Raw genomic sequence first — 25,192 nt, forward strand, 5'->3', positions numbered from 1 at the left:
CATTTGCTTTAGATTGATTTAATTTGGTCTTCCAATGTGAGATTTATAACTTTCCTGGCCTATATATTGTTCCACAAAATTTCGGGAAAACTGCCGGATGTTTGCAACTTCCTGCCACAATATTTCGGCGCAGAGTCTTCTGGTCATCTTCAGGTGAAACTGACGAAAACTCCCTGAGCTGTGATATTTAAGGCCCCTCCGGCACATGCGTGATGGATTCACTTGTCATTGCGCGTGCGCTACTTGATCGCGTTCGGTTCTGCTGCGTCGCGCGCCCTCCGTGGTGAAAACTCGCCGCATCGATATCAGTTCGATTGTCTTCCTGCGGTTCCATCACAGACCTATGCTGGCCACGGAGGACACGAAGTTTTTCGACAATTGAATCCCATGCCGAATTCAATTGATAACCACCGTCACAATTAATAAGAGACTCATTGTCAGACAACTGTATTTTCACAGATTCATTAATAATTGAACTCCAAAAGTTAGACGCACCTTACTGCTGGGCACCTGCTAGTAAAAGTTGTGTTATTTGCCAAAAGAGGATTGTAAGAGACATAGAAAATGCTGCCTCAAGAAACTCATGCAAATCCTTATTTAAGAAACTTCATATCTTTCCACTACCATGTCTATATATTTTACAAGTAATAGTAATTGTTAGGAAAATCTTAGAAAATACGAGGATTGGAACTTCAATAGTGGCAACTATTTATTCACAACCGATACAAAAGAGTTACGTGTTTGCTCCTGTTACAGTCCTTCAAAGTAGTCACCAGTGTTGTGTAGAACCCGTTGCCAGCGATGTGGAAGGCGTAGTATACCGTTAGCAGAGCCTGTTCTGTTGTCGGTGCGAATGGAGCGGTCTAAACTTATGGTGATTATCCGTGTACGACTGTGATGGTGTTATCCTAATGCATTACGTTCTTCCACAGCAGAATCTCAATACACAGTATTACTGATAGTTTTTGGAGCATCACCTGCGACCAGCTTTGCGAAAGAAGCGGTGACACTTTCTACACAGTCCACCCATCATTTTGCACGACAATGCGTGGGCGCATGCAGCGGGAGCTGTGGCTGCTCGATGGGACTGGGACTGGGAAGTACTGTACCATCCACCATACTCCCCGGACTTAAGTCCTTGTGACTTTGATTTGACTCCAAAGATGAAGGAATCACATCGTGGCATTCGCTTCAGAACTATTCCAGAGATTCGACAGGCAGTACACCGCTCCATTCGTACCATCAACATCGTCAACCACGAAAAGCATGACGAAGTATGGACGATGTGCGCACAGCTGAAGGCACATCTGAAGGCAATTAGCTTGGGGTCAAATGATTAACAACGGACGATGATTATCAGCCGTCAAAACTATATTCCCGAGAAACCTTGACGGTGCCGTGACATGACGGCCAGTGTGGATGCCGCCATTTGAAATACATTGTGCAATTTTTCCAAGGGACGTAACGTGATGGTAAGTGGTAACTGTCCTTTAATCGCCATATGCCGCATGTCTAGTGCCGTCTTAATTTGTGTTCGTGTCTACCAGTATAGACGTATTTCGTTCAACGTTTTCTGTCAACCGAAGTTGAATAATGAATAGCTACAATCGTTAGAGTGCACGGAAACACATCTTTGGAAGTTGGATCGTGAAACTGGAAACGAAGCTCTATGGAACGAAGTCCTGTGATGCGTATACACTCTGATGTGGGAGGACTACGTGACGTTGTTACCCTTATGAAATTTATGTTATCTTCAACTATTTATGTTGTGTAAAATTCACTTGTTATTCTATTTGCTTGGACTGTTGTAGAAGCTAGTCTGCTTCTGTAAGTTCTACGTTGTATAAATGCGAATCTTAAGATAGTCGTAGACACGCAAAATGGCGGCTGTTGACTGATTTTTCATGAAGTCATTCATTTTTCCTCCTTTTTGCTTTTGAACTACCTGGACCTTGTGACCTGTGCCACGGGTCCTGCAGTTGTTATATTTGTGTACATTTACACAGAAGTTTTTCTTACCAGTCAGCTTCCGCCGTTAGTAGTTTTAATCTTGTGAGCTTTGAGTTCTCAGTACAGTGAATCACCTTGTGTTATTAATAGATTAAAAATTCTGGAAAATAAAGTGAAGCATTCCTGTAGTAGGGTCATTTTACGTGTTATTTGATTCAATTCATGTCTTTCTGAGCAAATGACCGAGGAGAATAATGAAAGTACAGGTTATGAAGTTGGATGAAGTGAAGTTATGAAGTCAGCACAACTAATAATTTATGCTTCTGTATAGTGCTGTAGCAGATTGGTGATAGTGTTATTCGTGCGGTAATATCACTGCTTTTAATTTGTGACAGATTGCCCGCTGTTGATGGATGCTAGTTAGTGCTATCCTTGTTGGGCCTAAAACGTTTTGTATTTGAATTGTTATTGTCACCGCTTTGGATACTAGTCCTTGCCTGTTATTGAACGCAGATATCTCTAGCGGTTGCTACAAAATTTTAGTCAGCCTACTGACACTGGCAAATAGGTCTACATAAAACTTTCTGAAGCAACAAGGTTCAACTCACTGTCCTCCCGCAGAAGTGTTAGGCGTACATGAATTAAGTTATTACTGGATGGCCGAGTGCCAGGATTATTCATTAGAACAATCAGTGCGGATCCTCATCTGTGCTGATAAACCGAAGATGGGAATGTGAAAACTCGTAATTTGATCCTCGATAATCAAAGAAATTTTAGTTTATCAATTCCAAAATTGAGCTGGTGCAGCAAAATTATAATATAAATATTTTTAATATATTATTTTGAACATCTTTGTTCTGCATACATACTGCAGTTATTAATCATATTTAACAATATATTTCAATATTTTAATGTGTTGTGTGGGCTCTTTTGTAGGTAAGAACATAAATTATGGCAGAAAAGACACAGACAGCACAAATGTCTATTAATCCTTGGCAGTATCCTCCACAGTATGGAATGTACAATCCATATGCTGGGTAAGTGTGTTGCATATAGCTCTAAGAATTGGTCCACAAAATTGTGGAACAGCGTGTATGCCGGGGAAGCACAGCTCTAAGAATTGCTAACTGTGAATGTTATGTTTAGAAGTTATTGGTCTATGGTGAAAATATTTGATCTGAATTAAAATCTGGTTAAAATTGGAGACTGGGACTCTAGTTTCATTGTATATAGTTATTCTGTCCACAAAAAACACCATACCATACTGTCCAGTAGTGAATGTGAATAGCCAAAATGTTGCGTGGGACTGCCAAAATTACAATTATTGGGACATAGTTGCTGCTTTCAGTAAGAGGATTTAGCAGAAGCGGTACACATTCAATAATAGCCTGAGATAAGTACATAATGAGTTAAGTTTTTGATGTACAACAACCAGCCACGGCTGGTTGCTGCACACCATCAACAATTTATTTCATGTAACAGCCACTGTCTCCAACCATGTCTTTATTTGAAAAAGTCACATCATACATAATGAGTGTTTGACTAAAGTCTAGATAAGGCCAGTGGCAGTCATGGTATAGTTTGTTTAGTATTTGTGGGTTGGTAATGTGTCATCATGAAGCCACTAGGATAATACTTTTATGTAACCAGTGACAAGGGAGAAAATGGGCAATATGTTGTCGCCAAAATTGAAACCATAATCATATTCACTGTTGGTTTGAGATTTTGTTGTATTTCTTCACTGTTGTCAGGGCATTTCATGGTATTATTTTGCTGGGCATGTCATATTTAAAATTTCAACTTGCTGGTGGACCTGTTGTTTAGTAGTTGTTACGTAGTTTTTAATTTGCAGAAAATTATAACAACAAATACGGATTGGCTAACTGCTAATGACAAGTTAGTTTTATTTTTGTATGCAGGCTGAAGCAAAATTCACGCACTCAGGCTTCACAGCGCGACTGCTCACATGCCAGCAATAAAAAAAATTGTCTCTCATGAAATTTCGTCCGGCGAGTACATTGGCAGAAAAAGGACATTAAATAGTGGCAATCTGGCAGCACTGTAACCACATGTTTGGTAACTACCTCTGTCAGCACATTAGTTGTGCTGTACTGTTGGTGCAAGTGGATAGGGTTTTGGGTTACTAAACAGGAAGTCAGGGATTTGATCCTGCGTTAGAGGGGCAAATCTATTTTTATTTTTTTTTATTTTTAATTTGCTAATTTCATTCTGACATTTCATACTAAACACCATTTCTTAGGTCACATGTATCCTAAATTTATAAAAATTTTTAATGCTGAGCATAACATACGTGGTTGGACACATAAGAAATTAATAATTGAAACAAATGACCTGTCATAAGATAGAATAACTACGAAAAAAATATCAATTTAGAGATGCTAAAGATGATAGCACAGTACAATAACACATAATCTACTTGTCATTTATACTACAGGTAGTATGATCTCTCAGATTTCGCACATTAGCAACCAGTGACAATAATAATGTCCATATTAATGACTGCATGACCTTCACACCAGAATATGTTGTCCTCAGAATAACAGATGCTCAAAGCAATTTTCCTGTACATCCAAACATTACTCTACTCAACGGATCATACAGCTCTGGATCCTTCGCAGCAAAGCTGTGTCCACAGTAACAAGAGCAGCACGAACACATGCTACCAATTCTTCCACATTCATTGGCAGGGTGGAGTACATGTGCTCCTTCAGGTGTCCCCATAGGAAGAAATCCAGGGGATTTAGGTCAGGTGAACATAGTGGCCTACAACTGAATCTCCATGTCCAAGCCATTTCTCTGGAAAATTTCTGTCTAAATACTGTTGCACATTAATTCCAGAGTGTGGAGGTGCACCATCATGTTGGAACCATATCTTCTGCCAAACATGTAGTGGAACATCTTCCAGCGCATCAGGCAGATAGTTTGAGAGGAATGCATGATACCTTTGTGCAGTCAGGCAACATGTAGGGGCCCAAACACCTGTCGTCCAATATTTCATCCCAGACGTTGATACCAAAGTGAACTTGATATCCACAGTTGTGAGTGATGTGCAGGTTAATCTCTCACCAATAGTGGGCATTGTGCATATTGAAGGGAGACTCACAAGTGAATGCTGCTTCATCTGACCATATTACGATGTTCACGAAGTCATCGTTGGCTTCCTGTTGTTGTTGGGACCATTCGCAGAATTGCAACCATACATGGCGATCTGCAGGATGCAGGTGTTGCGTGAAAGCATAATGATACGGGTGCAGTCCATGCTCGTGCAGCACCTTAATGACGGTACGTTGCAAGACACGCGGCTGCCTTGCTATGCTACGTGTCGTTCGCTGAGGTTCTTGGTGTATGACCTCCAGAATAGCTTCCTCAGTAGCTGGAGTATGGCAAGTCCATGGACGACCTCTGTCACGTGATGGTGGAAGGAGAGAACCTGATTCCCTTAGGTGCAGCTTCAGATAACAAAACATTTTAATCTGGATGGCTTTGATGAGGATATCTAACAGCATATTCACGAGTGGCAACACCAGCTCCGTTATCAGATGCACCAAGGACCAGAAGCGTATCCACATATTCATCATTTGTGTATATGTCTACCACACTGGTTTAGAGGTTTACAATGAGAAAATTTGATACATGTACGCATTTGTATTTGAGTCTGTCACAGGCGCGTTACTCCATTTGCAAGTAGTCTCTGTCTGGTGCACAGCACATACAGTATAAACACAGCATCAGTCCTGCACGCCGTCCCGCATAATGCGCATTGCCCCTCTGACAGATATTATTGTTCTGCATGAGTCATCCCGACACCACTAATTGTGAAACTGTGAAGTTTTCAATTTCAAATTACACTGTTTCCCTAATGGTAATAGAAGTGATGTTTCCATAATCACATAGATAGAATAATAATAAAATAATGCATTGAGATACAAACTAAACAGCATGTGGTTACCAAACTCGATGTTGAAAGGCATAATTAGTGGGACCATGGTGATAACACATACAAATAGTAACCAAGTTTGGACATTAGCAGCAAAGCACATTGTTAGTCCTACTGGGAAAGTAACGCCCTATCAAAATGTAATGGACCTGAACAAAGCAAGAATAATAGTTGGTACTAATCTATGGGATCATCAGAGGAGAGTACAAAGAAAACTGGTTTCGCATCTAGTAGATGAAGTGGTGTGAATAAATTTATGCCCATGACATGGAAAGGGCTGCTTTCAAAGCTGACCAATCTTCCATGCCTATCACTCTAGCATGTAAGTGCAAATGTTTTCTGAAGGACCCGTTGCAATCACTGTTGACGATTAAGATGCCACATTAAGATACCACATGGACTACATTTACCAAATAAAAACGTGCCTCAACCCAGGTTCGAACCATCGATCTTTTGTGTGCTAACCCAAAACTCTATCAACTGCGCCAACTGTACAGCACAACAAATATGTACTGACAGAGGTAGTTATCCTATATGTGGTTACAGTGTTGCCAGATTGCCACTCTTTAACGTCCTTTTTCTGCTGGATGTACTCCTGGACAAAATTTTGAGAGATACATTTTTTTATCACTGGCATTTGAAGAGTCGTGCTGCAAAGCCTGAGTGCGCGAATTTCACTCCACCCTGTATAAAATAAATTAGTTTACATCTGTTACACGCGTTAGCCCTGTGGCCATTTGTCTGTAAGAAATTTAATTAGGACAGAGCTTACAAATGATCGAAACATTCCACAAGAACATGATATAAGAATAGTAAAGGCTTATTTATTCTGTTAATTAGTATCCAACCCCATGATGGTACCCACACTGAATAAAAAGATGGCGGATGAGGTCCACAATTACTCTATACGCCAACATTAATGATGAGACATCGAACTTTAACCAGAGCTACAGTGTACTTACAGCTGCTTTCATAAACAGAAGCTAAATATCAAAAAAGCCAAAAGAATGCTACCTACTACCTAATAGACACTGTACCCAGAAAACCCAACAGCACAAATCAGTTTATCCCTCCTGCCAGGTGCGGGTTCAGGTATAAAAGACAATTGCAGTATCATCAGTTACAAGTGGTATAACAATAAGAGATATGTAGCCCTATATTAGACTCCGAATTGCTCATTGCTAACATCATGGACATAGAAAGCCTTAATAACATCACAAATATTGTGCTCAATGTTATCAGATCTCCCTGCAGAGTGCATTTCTCAATGCTTGGGGAGAAATTTTATGAAAATCTGTCCTGTTCATGGTTTTTAAGTTTTTATTGCTCTCACTGACAACCTATACCTTACTGATAATTGAACAACCACAAAAGGCAACAGGATGCAGTTATTTCTGAAAACCTTCATTCACCAGCTGCCATTTTCCACATCCATAATGGGTAAAAGTTGCTTTAATAGTTCCAAGGAAAAAGACAAGCACCACAGAAATATATCGACCTTTTTCTCCACAATCTAAGAGGCAGTTACTAAATTTATAACCAATCACAATGAAAAACATCAGATTTTGATCACAAATAGGAACAAGCTCGCTTTAGAAGTGGATGTAACAGTAAGAGAATTTGCAAGTCATGACAAAAATTGTAGAATGCAACAAATATGGATTATCACCTTTGTGTGATGGGTAGATTTTGAAAAAGCATTTGACATAGTTTCAACAAAATCTCTGCTGGCAGGGCATTGGTGAGGCATGTATTAGTGTACTGAAGATCTCTGTTTATTTTGCAGGGTGTTGGTTAGCCCTATATTAGTGTGCTGAAGGTCTCTGTTCATGTTACAGATTTCATTAGAACTCATCATTTTGAGAAATTTAGAATGAAGAAAGTCTGTACTGGGAAAAAGAAAAAAGGAATGTATTGGTACAAAGCACTTGATTTTATTTATAATGTTGTACTAGGCTATTTACTTCTAGTGCAAATGAAGGTAGGCTTATCTTGATGTTAATACCTAACCTCAAATCTCAAGCTGCCCAGTTTATTCCAGCAAATGGTGGAGATCAAATAACAATGTTGAAACCTTTGTATAGGTGACTATAATATACAGTAAACATGGTTTGCTTAACTCTTGTTTGGTTGCAAAAAAAAACACAATCCTTGCATTAACTGCACAAACTAGTGCCTTACCAAATGTGTTTGCAGAAGAGAAGTGATGTCTTTGTTGGCACTTGCACTATTCTTAAATTGAGTCTTTTTGTTTTTAATTTAAAGTTCTCTGAAACAAATTTTGTTGTGATTTAAGTCACATTGACTAGGAATTTCCTAATTTGAAAGTAAGTGGTGCAAAGTGTACTTCTGAAGTTAAGGTTGAGTGCACTCAACATAAGTTAACATTCACCATCTGAAACATTGTTGAGGGGTCAGAATTTGGAGAAGAGGCAACATTGTTTAATTGTGTTTAAAGTACTAGCGTATAGGATTAAAATTGGTAAGCATCAGTCAGTTGCACTCAGATTGGTCTTGTAATTTGCATGACTCTTTCTGAATAACAACTTCCTACCAACAGTTATGTTTTATCATTAAATGATGTATTTATTTTTCAGTCAAGCGTATGGACATCCAGGTTATGGACATCCTGGACCATATTTTTACTACAATTCGGTAAGTAGATACCAATTTCATGTAATTTCGTATTGAGGTGATGATTAGTGTGATGTGTTCTGTTAGGAAACATTAGTGTTATTCAGCAATAAAAATGCATTCTAACCCTAAAGCTCTGGATATGTACAGATTGCTGTGTCTGAAATTACCATTGAAACACTGACCAGAAAAAATGTTTGGACAAAATAATATGAAATTGAACCCATGACACCATTTATTAATGTTAAAAAAAACTTCCGTAAGTTTGAATTTGGTACTTCGTGACGAGCGTTATATACTTGGAAGAGATTAATCTTTGTGATTGAAAAGTCATTTGTGCTGCAGTAATAAGGAAACTTCTATTCATGTTCATTACTCAAGAGTGAAGTGATAATTGCACTGAATGACTAGTGCAAAGCTGTTCACACAAAGTTAAAATTGATTTTCCCTGTGTCCATCTTCATTACAGGTGTGATTAAATCAGTAGTAAACTTCTTTCTTCCCTCTCATCTTGCGTTAATGCATTATGGAGTTGTGAGTTCTCAAAATATGGGTTCTTTTTTTTTTTTTAGTTGACATTGTTTGATCATCTATGGTCTGTTTAAAATTACTTCATAGTTTACGTCTGTCACTTGCTGCTACATTGTTGCCACATTGGCTGCTGGCTACCACTTGGTTGTAGATCTCTCTCTCTCTCTCTCACACACACACACACACACACACACACACACACACACACACACACACAGTCACTTCACAAATGCAGTTAATGTGTAATGTGGAGCAGTGTTGAACCCAAGGTGCTCTGTCGATAGCTGATTTCAAGTGACTAGTGATTGAAGTGCAACGGGAGGATGCAGTTAATTGAATAAAAATGATCATCAGACCGTTTTGATTAGGTTTATATTTTAACTATTGTGTTAAAGTTCATCACTGAGTGATGTTATATTTTTGACTGTGATCACACAGTTGCAGTGATGAATTGCATCCTTCAAGAAATCGGTTTCACGCTGTATCATGTGGAGCTTCTCTAATGTAAACCAATCTCTGTGATTACGATAATTGCATATGTGATGTTGAATCGTATCTTGTGCGGAAGTATCCAGTAGTGTTTAGTTAATGCTGCGTATGAAACAAGTGTATTTTGCACCATTATGTGAGTGATGTTTGTGGTGTGGTTATCGCATATGATGGAATATAAAATGAAAGTGCCAGTCCTATGAATTGGGATCCAAATACATCAAGAAAGAATGCTGGCCAAGAACTGGAAGTGAACTGACCAATTGTGACAGTTTGACAACAACAAAAAATTCGGGTCTGACATTGTATGCTCTGATTATAGGAAACCAGCTAGAATATGTAAACGTCCAGCTGTCAAGTAGTTTCAATCAGGCTATGGTGCCGATGTTTTCTGGCTACTGCTTTCATGTTTAATCAATGTAAAATACTTACTACATTTGGCTATCATTCCGATGTACATCAGATGTCTAGTTTTGAAGTTTGTGTTCCCCAGTTAATTTAGAAATTTGATGAAGCTGTGTGGTTTTTAGGCTAGAGCAGTTATTTAGCTGTGTGATGGAACTGTAAAAGGTCAAAGAATGACACTACAAGTTTAGAATTGTGACTTAATAAATATATGTTTTTTCAGTTAACAACTTTGGTGCATTATTTTTGTGCTCATTAGCTTTTGTATATGTTTTAACTAATTTAATTAGGATCTGTGGTTCTTTGCAGAATATGGGATATAGCCACAGTGTGTTCGATCAGAATGCACATCATCAAATTCCACCTAGCACACATCAAGGTATGCTAACATTTTTGCATTTATTTTAAAATCTGTCTTAGTGATTTACATGATATGCTGGAATTGTGTATGCGTATAGTGTTTCCACTTGTAAATTGTACTGAATGTTAAATAGTGTACATTATGCTGTGATTTTTATCTTACTTTTATTGTAACTTTATGTGAATGTAACTACAAACATCCATGGACACAAAGTAAAAAAAAACACTCTACACACTTGATATGTTGCTATGTCATCCTACCTTACAGATATATTTTATTTTTATATAAACTCTTAGATGTTCAGCATTTTTTAAGCACACACAGTAAACATTGTATTTTACTTGCTCCGCACCTTTCAATATCACCCCTTAAAATACAATGTTTGTTTTTTAATGGCTCTAAATCACAAGCTTCACAGATTTAGTTATCACACAGTCATGGTAATTGTTTCATAATAACATTTCTAAAGTTCTCAAACTTTGATCTTTGTAGAGCTTTGGTCAGTATGTCTGCTAATTGTTCTTCCGTATTACAATATTTTATCTCGAACAAACCTTCTCTGTATTGTTCGCTAACATAGTGAAATTTTACATCTATATGAGTGTGTCATCTAACCAACTGTCCTGATTTGATCATTTGGATAGCGCTTTGTCTACATGAAGAATGATTTTACTTTTCTTCTGGTTAACTCTTGTATTGGGGTATTGATGTCTTTTATTTCTTCTGTGCATTCTGCTGCTGAAATGTATTCTGCTTCAGTTGATGAAGTAGCTGTCACACTTTGCTTCCGAACACCAACTAATGGGAGCACCATTATAAAGAACTATGTATGCAATTGTACTTTTTCTGTCTCTTAAATCTTGCACATAATTGGCATCACAAACATTTAGGTGAATATTGTCATCTTCTTCACTTTCTTTTTTCTTACAGAAGAGACCATAATTCTTGGAACCTTGTAGATAACTAAGAGTTCTTTTTACATTTTTGTAATCCCTTTTCTTGGTGTCTTCTGTGAAGCGGCTCTGATAATTTACTGTAAATCCAAGATCTGATCTGGTTTTACATGACAAATAAAGAAGGCTTTCTATGGCCTCACAACATGCAAATTCATTGTGTTCGTTTTCTTGATTTTCTTCATTTGTCTTTTCCTCTGGAACCAGTGGAGTCTTCGTGGCCTTACAGTCAGTCATATTGAATTTTTCTAGTACTTTCTTTGCATACTGTTCTTGGTGTAAAAATATTCCATCCCCTATCTTCATTATTTGTACCCCTAAATACATATCTGGATTTTCTACCACAACCAATTCAAATTTCTTTTTAAGTTTCTTTGAGTATATTTTCAATTTTCTCCAAGTCTTTTCCTATTATGATTCCATCATCAACATGTATACTCATGTACATTTCTTCAGTTGCATCTTCAAATATGCACTGGTCTGATTTCAATTGAATTAGTCCTTCTGATTTTAGGAAATCTGTCAAAGTTTTATTCCATATGGATGGGGCTTATTTAAGTCCATACAGAGCTTTCTTCAAAACACAGATTTTTTCCAGCTTCTTTGTATCCTTCAGGTATCTTAAAAAAAATTTCTTCATTCAGTTTCCCGTAGAGAAATGCTGTTTGACATCAAACACTCTCATATGGAAATTTTTCTCTGCTGCCAGTGCAAACGACAGTCCAATGAACATATATATACTACGGGGCTGAATAATTCCTTAAAATCTATATCCTTTTCTTGTTGACAACCTCTGATAACTAATCTGGCCTTATATTGTTCATCATCTTTGACTATAAAGATCCATTTGCTTGTTAAGATTTCTTTCCCTTTCGCTTCCTCTGGACTAACCAACTTCCATGTTTCATTCTGGTGAAGACATCTCTTTTCTTCGTCAATTTACTTTTAACCAATTTTATTTGTCTGGACCACTTCTACATAATTCATAGGTAAGTAAAGCTGTTTCATAATCATTATATTTTACAGGTTTTTTCAAACTAGTTCTTTTCCTAAGGTTGTAGTTTCTTGTGTCTTCATTGCGTGTTATTACTTCTTGATTTTCTTGTCCTTGATTTTCATGGTCTTCTATTTCATTTTTTTATTGCTAGTATCATTTGATAGTTCACCAATAACAAGATTTTTCTGTCGAGTTTCTTTTGTCACTTTCTGCTCAAATTCGACATCTATTGACACAGCAATATTTCTTCTTTCTGTAGCCATTTTACTTCATACATCTAGTTTCTTCAAATAGGCTAAATTTTTGGCAAAAACTCTTGATCCAAAAATTTGAAGTCTTGACAGATCTCTTCTTTCCCCAAACCACTTCTCTGCAGGTATGGCACTTTGATTGATAGTTGGGCTTCTATTGATTATGTAGCTGTGAGCACGGCCTCTCCCCATAGCTCTTTCTTTATTTTACTATTGAATATCATAGCTCTTGCCTTGTTTATTATTGTCAGATTTAGTCTCTCTGCTTTCCCATTGAGCTGAGGGCTGTAAAGAATACTATAGTCTAGCACAATTCCTTTTCCTTCACACCAATTCTTAAACTCACGGCTGGTATATTTACCACCTTTATCACATCTTATTTTTGACACTTTCGTATTGAACTTATTTTCAATTTCTAACACAGATTTTCTTATGAATCTTTCAGCCTCTGACTTAGATCTTAACAAGTAGGTTACACAGAAATGAGTGAAATCATCTAACACTGTCATGTAGTACCTTCATCCATTAAATGTTGGGGGTTCTATCTCTCCACAGATATCAGTATGTACGATTTCAAGAGGTCTTGTTGTTGCTCTTTCTCTCACAGTAGAAAATGGTTTTCTTGTTAATTTTGCTCTCACACAAGCTTCACGCAATTGTTCTGCTCAGCATAAACTACAATTTGGCCATTAAAATTGCTACACCAAGAAGAAATGCAGATGATAAATGGGGATTCATTGGACAAATATATTATACTAGAACTGACATGTGATTACATTTTCACACAATTTGGGTGCAGAGATCCTGAGAAATCTGTACCCAGAACAACCACCTCTGGCCGTAATAACGTCCTTGATACGCCTGGGCATTGAGTCAAACAGAGTTTGGATGGCATGTACAGATACAGCATCCCATGCGGCTTCAACACGATACCACAGTTCATCAAGAGTAGTGACTAGTGTATTGTGATGAGCCAGTTGCTCGGCCACTGTTGACCAGACGTTTTCAGTTGCTGAGAGATCTGAAGAATGTGCTGGCCAGGGCAGCAGTTGAACATTTTCTGTATCCAGAAAGGCCCGTACAGAACCTGCAACATGCAGTTGTGCATTATCCTGCTGAATGTATGTTTCGCGGAGTCACGGGTCGTAACACATCTGAAATGTAACGTCCACTGTTCAAAGTACCGTCAATGCGAACAAGAGGTAACAGAGACTTGTAACCATACCATCACGCCGGGTGATACGCCAGTATGGCGATGACAAATACACTCTTCCTATGTGTGTTCACTGCGATGTCACCAAACATGGATGCGACCATCATGATGCTGTAAACAGAACCTGGATTCATCCAAAAAAAATGACGTTTTGCCATTCGTGCACCCAGGTTCGTCGTTGAGTACACCATTGCAGGTGCTCCTGTCGGTGATGCAGCGTCAAGGGTAACCGCAGCCATGGACTCCTAGCTGATAATCCATGCTGCTGCAAAAGTCGTCAAACTGTTCTTGCAGATGGTTGTTGTCTTGCAAACGTCCCCATCTCTTGACTCAGGATCGAGACGTGACTGCACGATCCGTTACAGCCACGCGGATAAGATGCCTGTCATCTCGACTGCTAGTGATACAAGGCCGTTGGGATCCAGCACGGCATTCTGTATTAAGCTCCTGAACCCACCGATTCCGTATTCTGCCAACAATCATTGGATCTCGATCAACATGAGCACCAATGTTGTGATACGATAAACCGCAATCACGATAGGCTACAATCCGACCTTTATCAAAGTCGGAAACCGTGTTGGTACACATTTGTGTTCCTTACACGAGGCATCACAACAACGTTTCACCAGACAAAGCCAGTCAACTGCTGTTTGTGTTTGAGAAATCAGTTGGAAACTTTCTTCATGTCAGCACGTTGTAGGTGGTGCCACCGGCGCCAACCTTGTGTGAATGCTCTAAAAAGCTAATCATTTGCATATCACAGCATCTTCTTCATGTCTGTTAAATTTCGCGTCTGTAGCACATCATCTTTGTGGTGTAGCAATTTTAATGGCCAGTAGTGTATTAAGAACTCCTTCACACATTCTCTTGATCTTTGAAGTGTAGCTTATGCATGGATGACGTAGTTTCTTATGCCATTCTTGTTTTTCTTTTTGTCAGTAGTGACTGCATTCCTGATTTAATGTTCACTTCATACAACCCATTTCTTGTTTTTTGTCCTTTCAAAACAAGTATTTCACCTTTATAGATTTGAACAGAATGTTTAGAAAATACAACTGTACAATCTTTTTCAGTGATTGCATTTACAGACATAAGATTTCTGCTCAGTTCAGTAACATACATGACATCTTTTAGAACACAGTTATCTCCTACAAAGTTTCCTGTTGCAACTATTTTCATTGGTCCACCTTGTTTGGCAACTTTTACAATACTGTCATAATGTATCACATTTGTTAACTGGTCCACTTCATTACACAAATGTCCTGTACATGCACCATCAACAACCATGACCATATCTTCTTTTCATTGGCTTCTTGTGAAATCTTTCCTGTGTTACATCCATATGCAATATGTGCAGTGTCTTCCATTTTCTGTTCTTCGTCAGTGTCTTGATCCTTGTTTTCTCGAGTGACTAGATCTTCTTCTATCCCTTCAAAAGTACAAAATGATTTTCTTTCGCTGTCTTTGTTCTTAAAATAACAATCTTCTTCTTTGTGGATAGTCTTTCTGCAATGAGGACAGGACTTGAAAGATCTCAATTTTGGTTCTTGAATTTTATTTTTAAAGAACACTCTTCTTCTTTGTGATTATTCCTCTTGCATATAGAACAGTGTTCTTTTTTCTTAGGCTTCTTGCATTCTCTTGCAAAATGTACACGACCACAACAATTTTTACAAATTATATGTTTTATTTTTGTTAAACCCAACATCAAAGGCAATACTCTCTTCTTGATTATTGTTTTTCAGTCATTCCTCTTCTCTTATACGCCTTGCAATTAGATTTTCCATAGTCTTATTACCACTGTGTGACGAATCCCGTGCTGGTGAAAAGTGTTTGTATTCTTCTGGCAAAATAGACAAAATCTTGGGTTGTTGTTGTTGTGGTCTTCAGTCCAGAGACTGGTTTGATGCAGCTCTCCATGCTACTCTATCCTGTGCAAACTTCATCTCCCAGTACCTACTGCAACCTACATCCTTCTGAATTTGTTTAGTGTATTCATCTCTTGGTCTCCCTCTACGATTTTTGCCCTCTGCGCTGCCCTCTAATACTAAATTGGTGATCCCTTGATGCCTCAGAATAAGTCCTACCAACTGATCCCGTCTTCTAGTCAAGTTGTGACACAAATTTCTCTTCTCCCCAATCCTGTTCGATACCTCCCCATTAGTTATGTGATTTACCCATCTCATCTTCAGCATTCTTCTGTAGCACCACATTTCGAAAGCTTCTATTCCCTTCTTGTCTAAACTATTTACCGTCCATGTTTCACTTCCATATACGGCTACACTCCATACAAATACTTTCAGAAACGACTTCCTGACACTTAAATCTATACTCAATGTAAACAAATTTCTCTTCTTCAGAAATGCTTTCCTTGCTATTGCCAGTCTACATTTTATATCCTCTTTACTTTGACCATCATCAGTTTTTTGCTCCCCAAGTAGCAGAACTCCTGTACTACTTTAAGTGTCTCATTTCCTAATCTAATTCCCTCAGCATCACCCGACTTAATTCGACTACATTCCATTATCCTTGTTTTGATTTTGTTGATGTTCATCTTATTTCCTCCTTTCAAGACACTGTCCATGCCGTTCAGCTGCTCTTCCAGGTCCTTTGCTGTCTCTAACAGAATTACAATGTCATCAGTGAACATCGTAGTTTTTATTTATTCTCCGTGGGTTTTAATTCGTACTCCGATTTTCCCCCCCTGCTTGCTCAATGTACAGATTGAATAACATCGGGGATAGGCTACAACCCTGTCTCACTCCCTTCCCAACCACTGCTTCCCTTTCATGCCCCTCGACCCTTATAACTGCCATCTGGTTTCTGTACAAATTGTAAATAGCCTTTCGCTCCCTGTATTTTACCCCTGCCATGTTTAGAATTTGAAAGAGAGTATTCCAGTCAACATTGTCAAAAGCTTTCTCTAAGTCAACAAATGCTAGAAACGTAGGTTTGCCTTTCCTTAATCTATTCTCTAAGATGAAATGTAGGGTCAGTATTGTCTCACATGTTCCAACATTTCTACAGAATCCAAACTGATCTTCCCAGAGGTCGGCTTCTACCTGTTTTTCCAGTCGTCTGAAAAGATTTCATGTTAGTATTTTGCAGCTGTGGCTTACTAAACTGATAGTTCAGTAATTTTCACATCTTTTTTACATTTTTTAAATGTTCAGATAATAAGTTGCCGTCTCTCTATCTAAGAATAGATGATGAATGCAGCTATCTCTGTGTAATGTCTTGTCTGTATAGGCATGTATCTGTTGCCTTTAAGATCCCTTCACCTTCACACATAAATCTATACAGTAAAGTAAGGCCCTCCCCGTTCTTGGCTGATCCGTGATAAGACAGGCGAAAAATTAGACTAATGGAGGATTATTAGTATTATCTCTATTTTCATTCGCTCTCTCTCTTTCTCTCCTTTATCTATGTACAGTTTTTAATATAATATTTCATTACGTGAAATCAGCCAAGTAGGATCTGTGGTGGAGTCCTTCGTCTTGGTAATCAGTGGCTGGCTTGCTGTAAGAGATCTTTACATTTATTATTACTGTTAAACACTGCAGTCAGTCGGGAGAATCAATCGTTTGGACAATTTGTTCCTTTTACGAAAGATTGTGAATTCCAGATGTGTACGAAGCCTTTTTGGACGACTTAACACAGACTCCGTGATTGCAGGCTCTCTTCGACACAGCTGAAACTTCCCCACTAATTACAGGGCCAACATGATCATCAAATGATTCTGAAAAAACTCATTCGTTCATTCGCTCCCGAACAAAAAAGTCACAAACCTTATTTATGAAGGAAATTGTGTATTAAAACCATCTCCATTACATATCCAGATCTCCGGTGTTTCCACGCCTTAATTATTTTCCTTTTACAGTCTCTTTCTCCTCAAACAAACTGCTAGTGGCACAAATGTTAATTGGCTCGCTTTAGCGAGAAGAAAAGCAGAATATGTATCTCTCAGAAACACGTCAATCCCTCAACAGATACTCCAGAAGGTGTCCTAGTTAGCACTCTCACAACCATGGAGAATGCATTAATGCATCTCTGTTATTTCAAAGAATAAGCGCACTAGAAAATACTTTGGCGTCGTCGAGCTGTTGCCGCATATATTACGAGAAAATCAGATCAGATAACTTTTGCAAAGTGAATGAATGTGGATGGTTTGATTGAAAATGATTAATTGGTGCGTGGTAGAGGGTATTTTCTGTGGGGACATTACAATCTGTCAACCCCTGCTTTCTTTGGGATTGGAATTATTATATTCTTCTTGAAACCTGAGAGTATTTCGCCTGTCTCATACATCTTGCTCACCAGATGGTAGAGTTTAGTCAGGGCTGGCTCTCCCAAGGCTATCAGTAGTTCTAATGGAATGTTGCCTACTCCCGGGGCCTTGTTTCGGCTTAGGTCTTTCAGTGCATTTACTGCATTTTGTATTTTCTCCTTTCATCAATTAAATTCAGTATCTCTTCTGTTACCCAAGGATTTCTATTAGCCCTCGTCTTTTTACCTACTTGATCCTCTGCTGCCTTCACCATTTCATCTCTCATAGCTACCCATTCTTTTTCTATTGTATTTCTTTCCCCCATTCTTGTCAATCGTTCCCTAATGCTCTCCCTGAAGCTCTCTACAACCTCTGGTTCTGTCAGTTTATCCAGGTCCCATCTCCTTAAATTCCCACCTTTTTGCAGGTTCTTCAGTTTTAATCTACAGTTCATTACCAATATATTGTGGTCAGAGTCCACATCTGCCCCTGGAAATGCCGTACAATTTAAAACTTGGTTCCTAAATCTCTGTCTTACCATTATATAATCTATCTGAAACCTGTCAGTATCTGCAGGCTTCTTCCATGTATACAACCTTCTTTTATGATTCTTGAACCAAGAGTTAGCTTTGATTAAGTTATGCTCTGTACAAAATTCTACTAGGCGGCTTCCTCTTTCATTTCTTACCCCCATTCCATATTCACCTACTATCGAATTCTAGTCACCCATGACTATTAAATTTTCGTCTCCCTTCACTGTCTGAATAATTTCTCTTATCATAAATTTCATCAATCTCTTCGTCATATGTGGAGCTAGTCGGCAGATAAACTTGTACTACTGTGGTAGGCATGGGCTTCGTATCGATCTTGGCCACAATAATGTGTTCAGTGTGTTGTTTTTGGTAGCTTACCCGCATTCCTATTTTTTTATGTATTATTAAACCTACTCCTGCAATACCCCTCTTTGATTTTGTATTTATAACCTTGTATTCACCTTACCAGAAGTCTTGTTCCCCCTGCCACTGAACTTCACTAATTCCCACTATATCTAACTTTAACCTATCCATTTCCCTTTTTAAATTTTCTAACCTATCTGCCTGATTAAGGGATCTTACATTCCACGCTCCGATCCGTAAAACGCCAGTTTTCTTTCTCCTGATAACAACATCCTTCTGAGTAGTCCCTGCCCAGAGATCCGAATGGGGGACTATTTTACCTCTGGAATTGTTATAACTTCAAATTTTCCCCAAGAAGGCCTGCAGTTCCTTAACAGATGTAGGGCGGGGAAGGGCATTGATCGCAGTGACAGTTTGCTGAAGCGGACGAATACCATCCCGAGGGAGTTGAAACCCCCAAGTACATGATAGATGCCTGAAAAAATTTTGATTTCTGAAGATTACACTTAAGACCGGCAGTCTGTAAGACATGGAAAAAATGTGAGGAGATTTTGAAGATGGTCGTCAGTGGTGGAGCCAGTGACAACAATGTCGTCCTGGTAATTTATACACCCAGGGATAGTGAGCACTAATTGTTCCAAGAATCGCTGAAAGAGAGCAGGGGCGCCGGCAACCCCGAATGGCAATCGTTGGTATTGATAGAGGCCGAAAGGCGTGTTACGGACTAGAAACTGCCGGGAAGCAGTGTCAAGAGGAAGTTGATGATAAGCTTCTGACAGGTCAAGTTTAGAAAAATACTGGCCTTCAGCAAGTTTAGTGAACAATTCTTCAGGTCGAGGCATAGGGTAAATGTCAATAAGGCATTGAGCATTTACAGGGGCTTTGAAATCGTCACAGAGACGAATATCACCATTTGGCTTAGCAACGACAACGACAGGAGAGGATCACTCGCTGGAAGTGACAGGAAGCAAGACCCCTGAAGCAGTGAGACGATCCAGCTCCCATTTGACCTGATCATCGAAGGGCCACAGGAATGGACCGACCCCGAAAAAACTTAGGCCGAGCAGTGGGTTTGAGCGTGATATGAACTTCAAAGTCATTTGCACGGCCTAACCCAGGAGAAAAAGGGACGAAAATGTCGTCGACAAGGAATCCAATTGAGCATAAGGAATAGCATCAGAGACGATACTGACAGTCATCTATGGAGAACCCAAAAACGCGAAAGGCATTGAAACCAAAAAGATTCTCTGCATTACTATGGTCAACCACAAATATGGGAACAGTGCAACAGTGTAAGATACCTCAGCATGAAATTGTCGCAAGAGAGAAATCTTCTGTTTATTGTAAGTCCGTAATTGCCCAGTGACAGGTGACAGGATTGGAGAACCCAACTGAAGATACGTCTGAGAATTGATGATAGTGGCAGCAGAACCAATATCCACCTGCATGCGAACATCTCGACCAAGTATTTGGACAGTGAGAAATAACATCCCTGAAAGGGAAGAAGTACAATTGACGGACAACACAGAATCAGAATCAGCGTCATGTTCATGAACATCATGTATGCGGTCGGATTTGCAAACGGATGACAGATGACTTTTTTTCACACGGCCCAACGTTGTGGACAATCTTCTCATGAATGTTTCGTAAAACACCGCGGACATGAAGGAAGTTGCCATGGGTTTTGCTGCAGTTTCTTGGAGGTTTGTTTACGGTTAGGCCGAGGCTGCACTGGGGACACGCCACACACTTTGTCAGCATCGCAAAGAGGTATTTCCCCGATGTTGCCCCATGCCTCTATTTGCACTCCAGCAGCGCGAGAAATTTCAAAAGACTGAGCGATGGATAGGACTTCATCTAGAGTCGGATTTGTCAACTGAAGGGCACGTTGCCTAACTTCTTTGTCGGGCGCCGATCGGATAATAGCATCCCGTACCATAGAATCGGCATAGGATACTTTGTGAACTTCAGTAACAAATTGACACTTTCTACTGAGGCCGTGAAGTTCAGCAGCCCAAGCGTGATAGGATTGATTCAGTTGTTTTTGACAACGATAAAAGGCAACACGAGAGGCTACCACATGTGTTTGCGTTTGAAAATAGACGGACAGAAGTGAGCACATTTCAGCAATGGACAAAGACACAGGATCTTTCAGAGGAGCCAATTGCGACAACAACCGATACATTTGAGGTGAAATCCATGAAAGGAACAGAGACTTACATGTTTGTTCGTCCGCGACGTGAAATGTCAAGAAGTGCTGTCAAAGACGTTTTTTGTACTCAGACCAGTCTTACGTCATCTCGTCGTAAGGAGGAAAAGTAGGTAGAGACAACAATGAGAGACTGCCCGCATTTGATGCCGCGACAAAATCACAAATCACATTTGTGAGAAGCATTTGCTGTTCTATGAGACCTTGCTATAGTTGCTCTAAAGTAGCCATGGAAACATGTGGGTCAACGATGGAAAAGAAAAATCACTACCTCAGCGCAAATCGTTTTAACTTCAAGCTGAACAAAAATATTTCAAGGAAGACACAATACATGAATGTCACAGATCAAGTAAACAGAGTAAGACGTGTGTACACTTTTAACAGTCAAATCATAACTGAGTCCAAGTCTAGCGGCCGCTGGCTGGCTGGCCGCTTAGGTGGCGCTGCTGCTGCATGGCTGGCAGACAGTGCCGCATGTAGAGGACGCGCGTAACTGCGTGGCGGCACTTTGAAAGATTGGCGAGTCACAACAGGAATATTTTTACCCAAGAGGACGCCATCATCATTTAACCATACAGTAAAGTTGCATGCCCTCGGGAAAAATTACGGCTGTAGTTCCCCCTTGCTTTCAGCCATTTACAGTACCAGCACTGCAAGGCAGTTTTGGTTAGTGTTACAAGGCCAGATCAGTGAATCAACCAGACTGTTGCCCCTTGGCATCTTGCATATGATCATATTGTGTGTCATCTTTTCTGACTGGAGATGATTCAGTTCAAATACTATATTCTGTAGTGCCCTTATATTACTAGCTATGTCTCTGGTTTTATCATACTTGAAACTGTAAAATTCTTGCAGCAACTGCTGAGTTCTTTGAGACGTATCTATTTTATAAATTGCTTTAAGTTTATCATACATTGCCTTGGAAGTTTCACAACACAGTACATGTGGCTTTTTCAGTTGTTTTCATTATAAAATGTTTTGCCTTGCTGTACATTTTCTACCATTTTTTCTGTTTTTCTAAAGTTTTGCAGTTTTCCAGTGTTTCAGTTCCATCCACAATATCACACAGGTCTTGCGTATTAAATAATATTCTAATTTCAACATCCCACAGATTGAATGTACTACTGTCTTTAAGCACTTGTATATCACAAAATTCTTAGTTTTCTTGAAACATCTTTTAACTGTTTTTCTTCCTTATTCATGCCTTCTATTTTTTAGCTTTTCTATTTTCTTATTGCTCTGGGCCCATAACCTGCTGTGATTTATGTCTTAATTTTATTGTAACTTTATGTGAATGTAACAACCCACATACATAGAAACAAAGTAAAAATAACACTATACACACTTGATATGTTGCTATGTCAACCTACCTTACAGATATATTTTATTTTTATATAAACTCTCAGATGTTAAGCACAATTCTTTTTTTCCCCTCTTTTTTTAACACAGTAAACATTGTATTTTACTTGCTCCATGCCTTTCAACACATTATCAGCAGATACGCAATATGTGAGAACAATATGTTTACTTTTCTAACAAGATAGTGGTGGCCCAGATTCATTTTTACACATTAATGGCCCTTTTTTATATAGGCATTTGTGTGGTTTTTTTACATTCTTGATGACTAAAAAATATCCGAATTATTATTTTGTGGTGGTGTTTTATTTTGTAACTGTGTTTTACCCTTAACAGTGACAGATTCAGTGAACTTAAAAGTACCTTCATATTTTTCCCCACTAGGGGAATTGTGAAGTTTTCATACTTTCATAATTTTATATAATGACATTATTTGGAATAAGTGTAGTTTTCTGGATAAGGGTAGTTGTGGGAATGTCACCTTTTTCTCTGAGCAGGTGTTTGAGTTGTAGCTGCGCCTTCAACCCTCTGACAGCTTGTAATGTCCTTCTCCTTGACGTAGTAAGCTTGTTATTTATTGTTTATGACAGTAGTATTTACACCATCCCATTGTAGATAAAAGTTGATAATTAATGAGCAAATACAAACATAAAACAAAAGAAGTAAAGCAAACGTAATTTGCCGCACGACATTATTTTACTGTCATCAGTTGCTTGTAGTTACTAACTTTTGACCTTATATTTACATTTCCCTGTTGTCAAAGAGAAGTTTAATGACAAATCTAAATGTAAAATACAAAGAAGTAAATAAATGTGAAACATATAAAGTAGAATGTAATGTTCCCTTTTTACCTGGTATATCACTAAGCCCACAGTAACCTCTAACTGTATTTTGAGAATCTAGTAGCATTTCATACTTTACTTAAGCACATTGGGCCATAGTGGCAATGAGTAAATTGCGATTCAGGGTGGCAATGAGTATTATGTTTGTCTTTTCAGAAAGCATGTTCGTACAGAAAATACAACATTTGCAATGTAGAGAGATGATGCACTACTGCAGTGGTCACAGTTATTATGTATGACAGAGCAGTAAACAACTTATCCAGTTAATAAGTACTTTAAAACAAATAAATTTGTAATAACATAATGTGAAAAGGGAATCTTTTTTTTGTTTATTAATAAATTAGCTTTGTAAAATATAGGTACGATAGTTAAGTCTCTTCTATGTTAAAATTTGCCACACATAGTAACTTCTAGTGGAGTGTCAGAGGCCTGTTAAAAAACCTTTCTAATGATACGTCATCCATACTTGTACATTAATAAATGTTGAGAAAAAGGGATAAGGACTTACAAAATTATGTGTATGATTACAGTTAAGGCGTGTATTCATGTAACTTTAACACTTAATAATTGAATTTGTTAGATTTTCGGCAAGAGGAGAATCAAGGTGGTACACCGGGTGGTCAGGCATCACCAGATGAAAATATTTGTGGCCAGCGCAATGAAATGCCACCACTTCCTCCTGGTCCTCCTCCACCTGCTAACCAGAACTATCTTTTGCCAACACCACCAGCCTCAGCTGTCACATCCAGATCACCTCAGTTCTACAATCAACCAGGAAACACGAGTATGTAGCCATTCAGTTGTATTGAAGCTAATGTTTACAATTACTACTGTAGTAAATAAGTACTTCACCCCACAATTTGTAATTTTGTTAGTATTTGAGCATGTTATTCTGTCTTGTCACATGAATTACAGGGTGATAAGAACTTTTCTTTGCAGCATATGGTCCCATAAAATTTAGTCTTCCAAATAAAAAGCCCGGGATTGGTTTCAAGCCGTTCAATAACAGTGGAGCAAGCAAGAAGAAGCGTAAGAATAAAAATAAGAAGAATGCACAAAACCTTAACAATTCTCTCAGTGAAAACTTTATGCCCAGTTCACCAGGTGGCCTAATGATACATCCTCCCCCTCTTCCTCCAGGCGACAATACACCGCTGTTTCCTCCTTTGCCTCCTGAACCGGCGCCCCCGTCAGCAATGCGTGAAAAGTCGTCAGAAGAGGCCGAGGTAACAAATGCGGCCGCAGAAGAAGATTCTGGAAAACCCTTTTCTGTTTCTAAAACACTACAGGAGCGGGCATCTGCTGCTGTAAACCACGCAGAGACACACCAGTATATGGAAGCACTCGCACGAACTGCTCAGTCTGTCATAACAGGTGAATGGCCGGAGTCTCTAAAGTGAGTATTCTTTTAAATTTAACTGCTAAAACACAATTTATTATGTAATTGTTTGTCTATCCCTTGAAACAATTTGTCAATTTCTAATTGCATATTTACAGAAATCGTAATAAGTTACTGCAGTGCGTGTGATTTATTTTTCCAATTCATGTATAATTATGTTATGTTACAATTTCTTCCACAACACATTTTATGACATAGTTCATCTATTCAGAAGTATTAAAAATTAACTGTTTAAATATGTCTCGGGTTCTTCCGTATGACTGAGGATCTTAATTCGTGACTGAACTGTAAGAGATTTAAAAGTAATTTGCATGAAAATAATTGTTTGGTCTAAGACTTGTTAATGTAGAGGGAGTGAAATGGAACACATTCCTGATCTGCACTTTATTCCTTGGCAGTTTCAATTCCATAGTTATGCCCACAGATTTGAAACAGGAATGTGCTCTTTGTCATTGTGTCCTACTAATATGCAAGAAGTTCA

The 25,192-nt window shown here is 38.7% G+C and overlaps 1 protein-coding gene across 4 annotated transcripts in view; it reads left to right on the plus strand.

Annotated features, from left to right (window-relative positions):
• Positions 1-1,667: 1,667 nt before the first annotated feature.
• The window catches only part of LOC126175478 (leukocyte receptor cluster member 8), a 76,026-nt gene continuing 52,501 nt past the window's right edge, over positions 1,668-25,192 (plus strand). The window contains exons 1-7 of one of the 4 annotated variants that reach the window (XM_049922293.1): positions 1,668-1,827; positions 2,887-2,987; positions 8,506-8,563; positions 10,277-10,346; positions 23,893-24,096; positions 24,252-24,341; positions 24,453-24,708. In XM_049922293.1, the coding sequence (XP_049778250.1) occupies positions 2,902-2,987; positions 8,506-8,563; positions 10,277-10,346; positions 23,893-24,096; positions 24,252-24,341; positions 24,453-24,708 (764 nt within the window). In that variant the 5' untranslated portion in view covers positions 1,668-1,827; positions 2,887-2,901. Of the gene's footprint in view, positions 1,828-1,923; positions 2,035-2,886; positions 2,988-8,505; positions 8,564-10,276; positions 10,347-23,892; positions 24,097-24,251; positions 24,709-25,192 lie in introns of those variants that run through there. The other 3 variants (XM_049922290.1, XM_049922291.1, XM_049922292.1) reach the window with 3 other exon arrangements.

Source organism: Schistocerca cancellata, chromosome 3 (assembly GCF_023864275.1).
Source record: "Schistocerca cancellata isolate TAMUIC-IGC-003103 chromosome 3, iqSchCanc2.1, whole genome shotgun sequence".
In the NCBI taxonomy this organism is placed as follows: domain Eukaryota; kingdom Metazoa; phylum Arthropoda; class Insecta; order Orthoptera; family Acrididae; genus Schistocerca; species Schistocerca cancellata.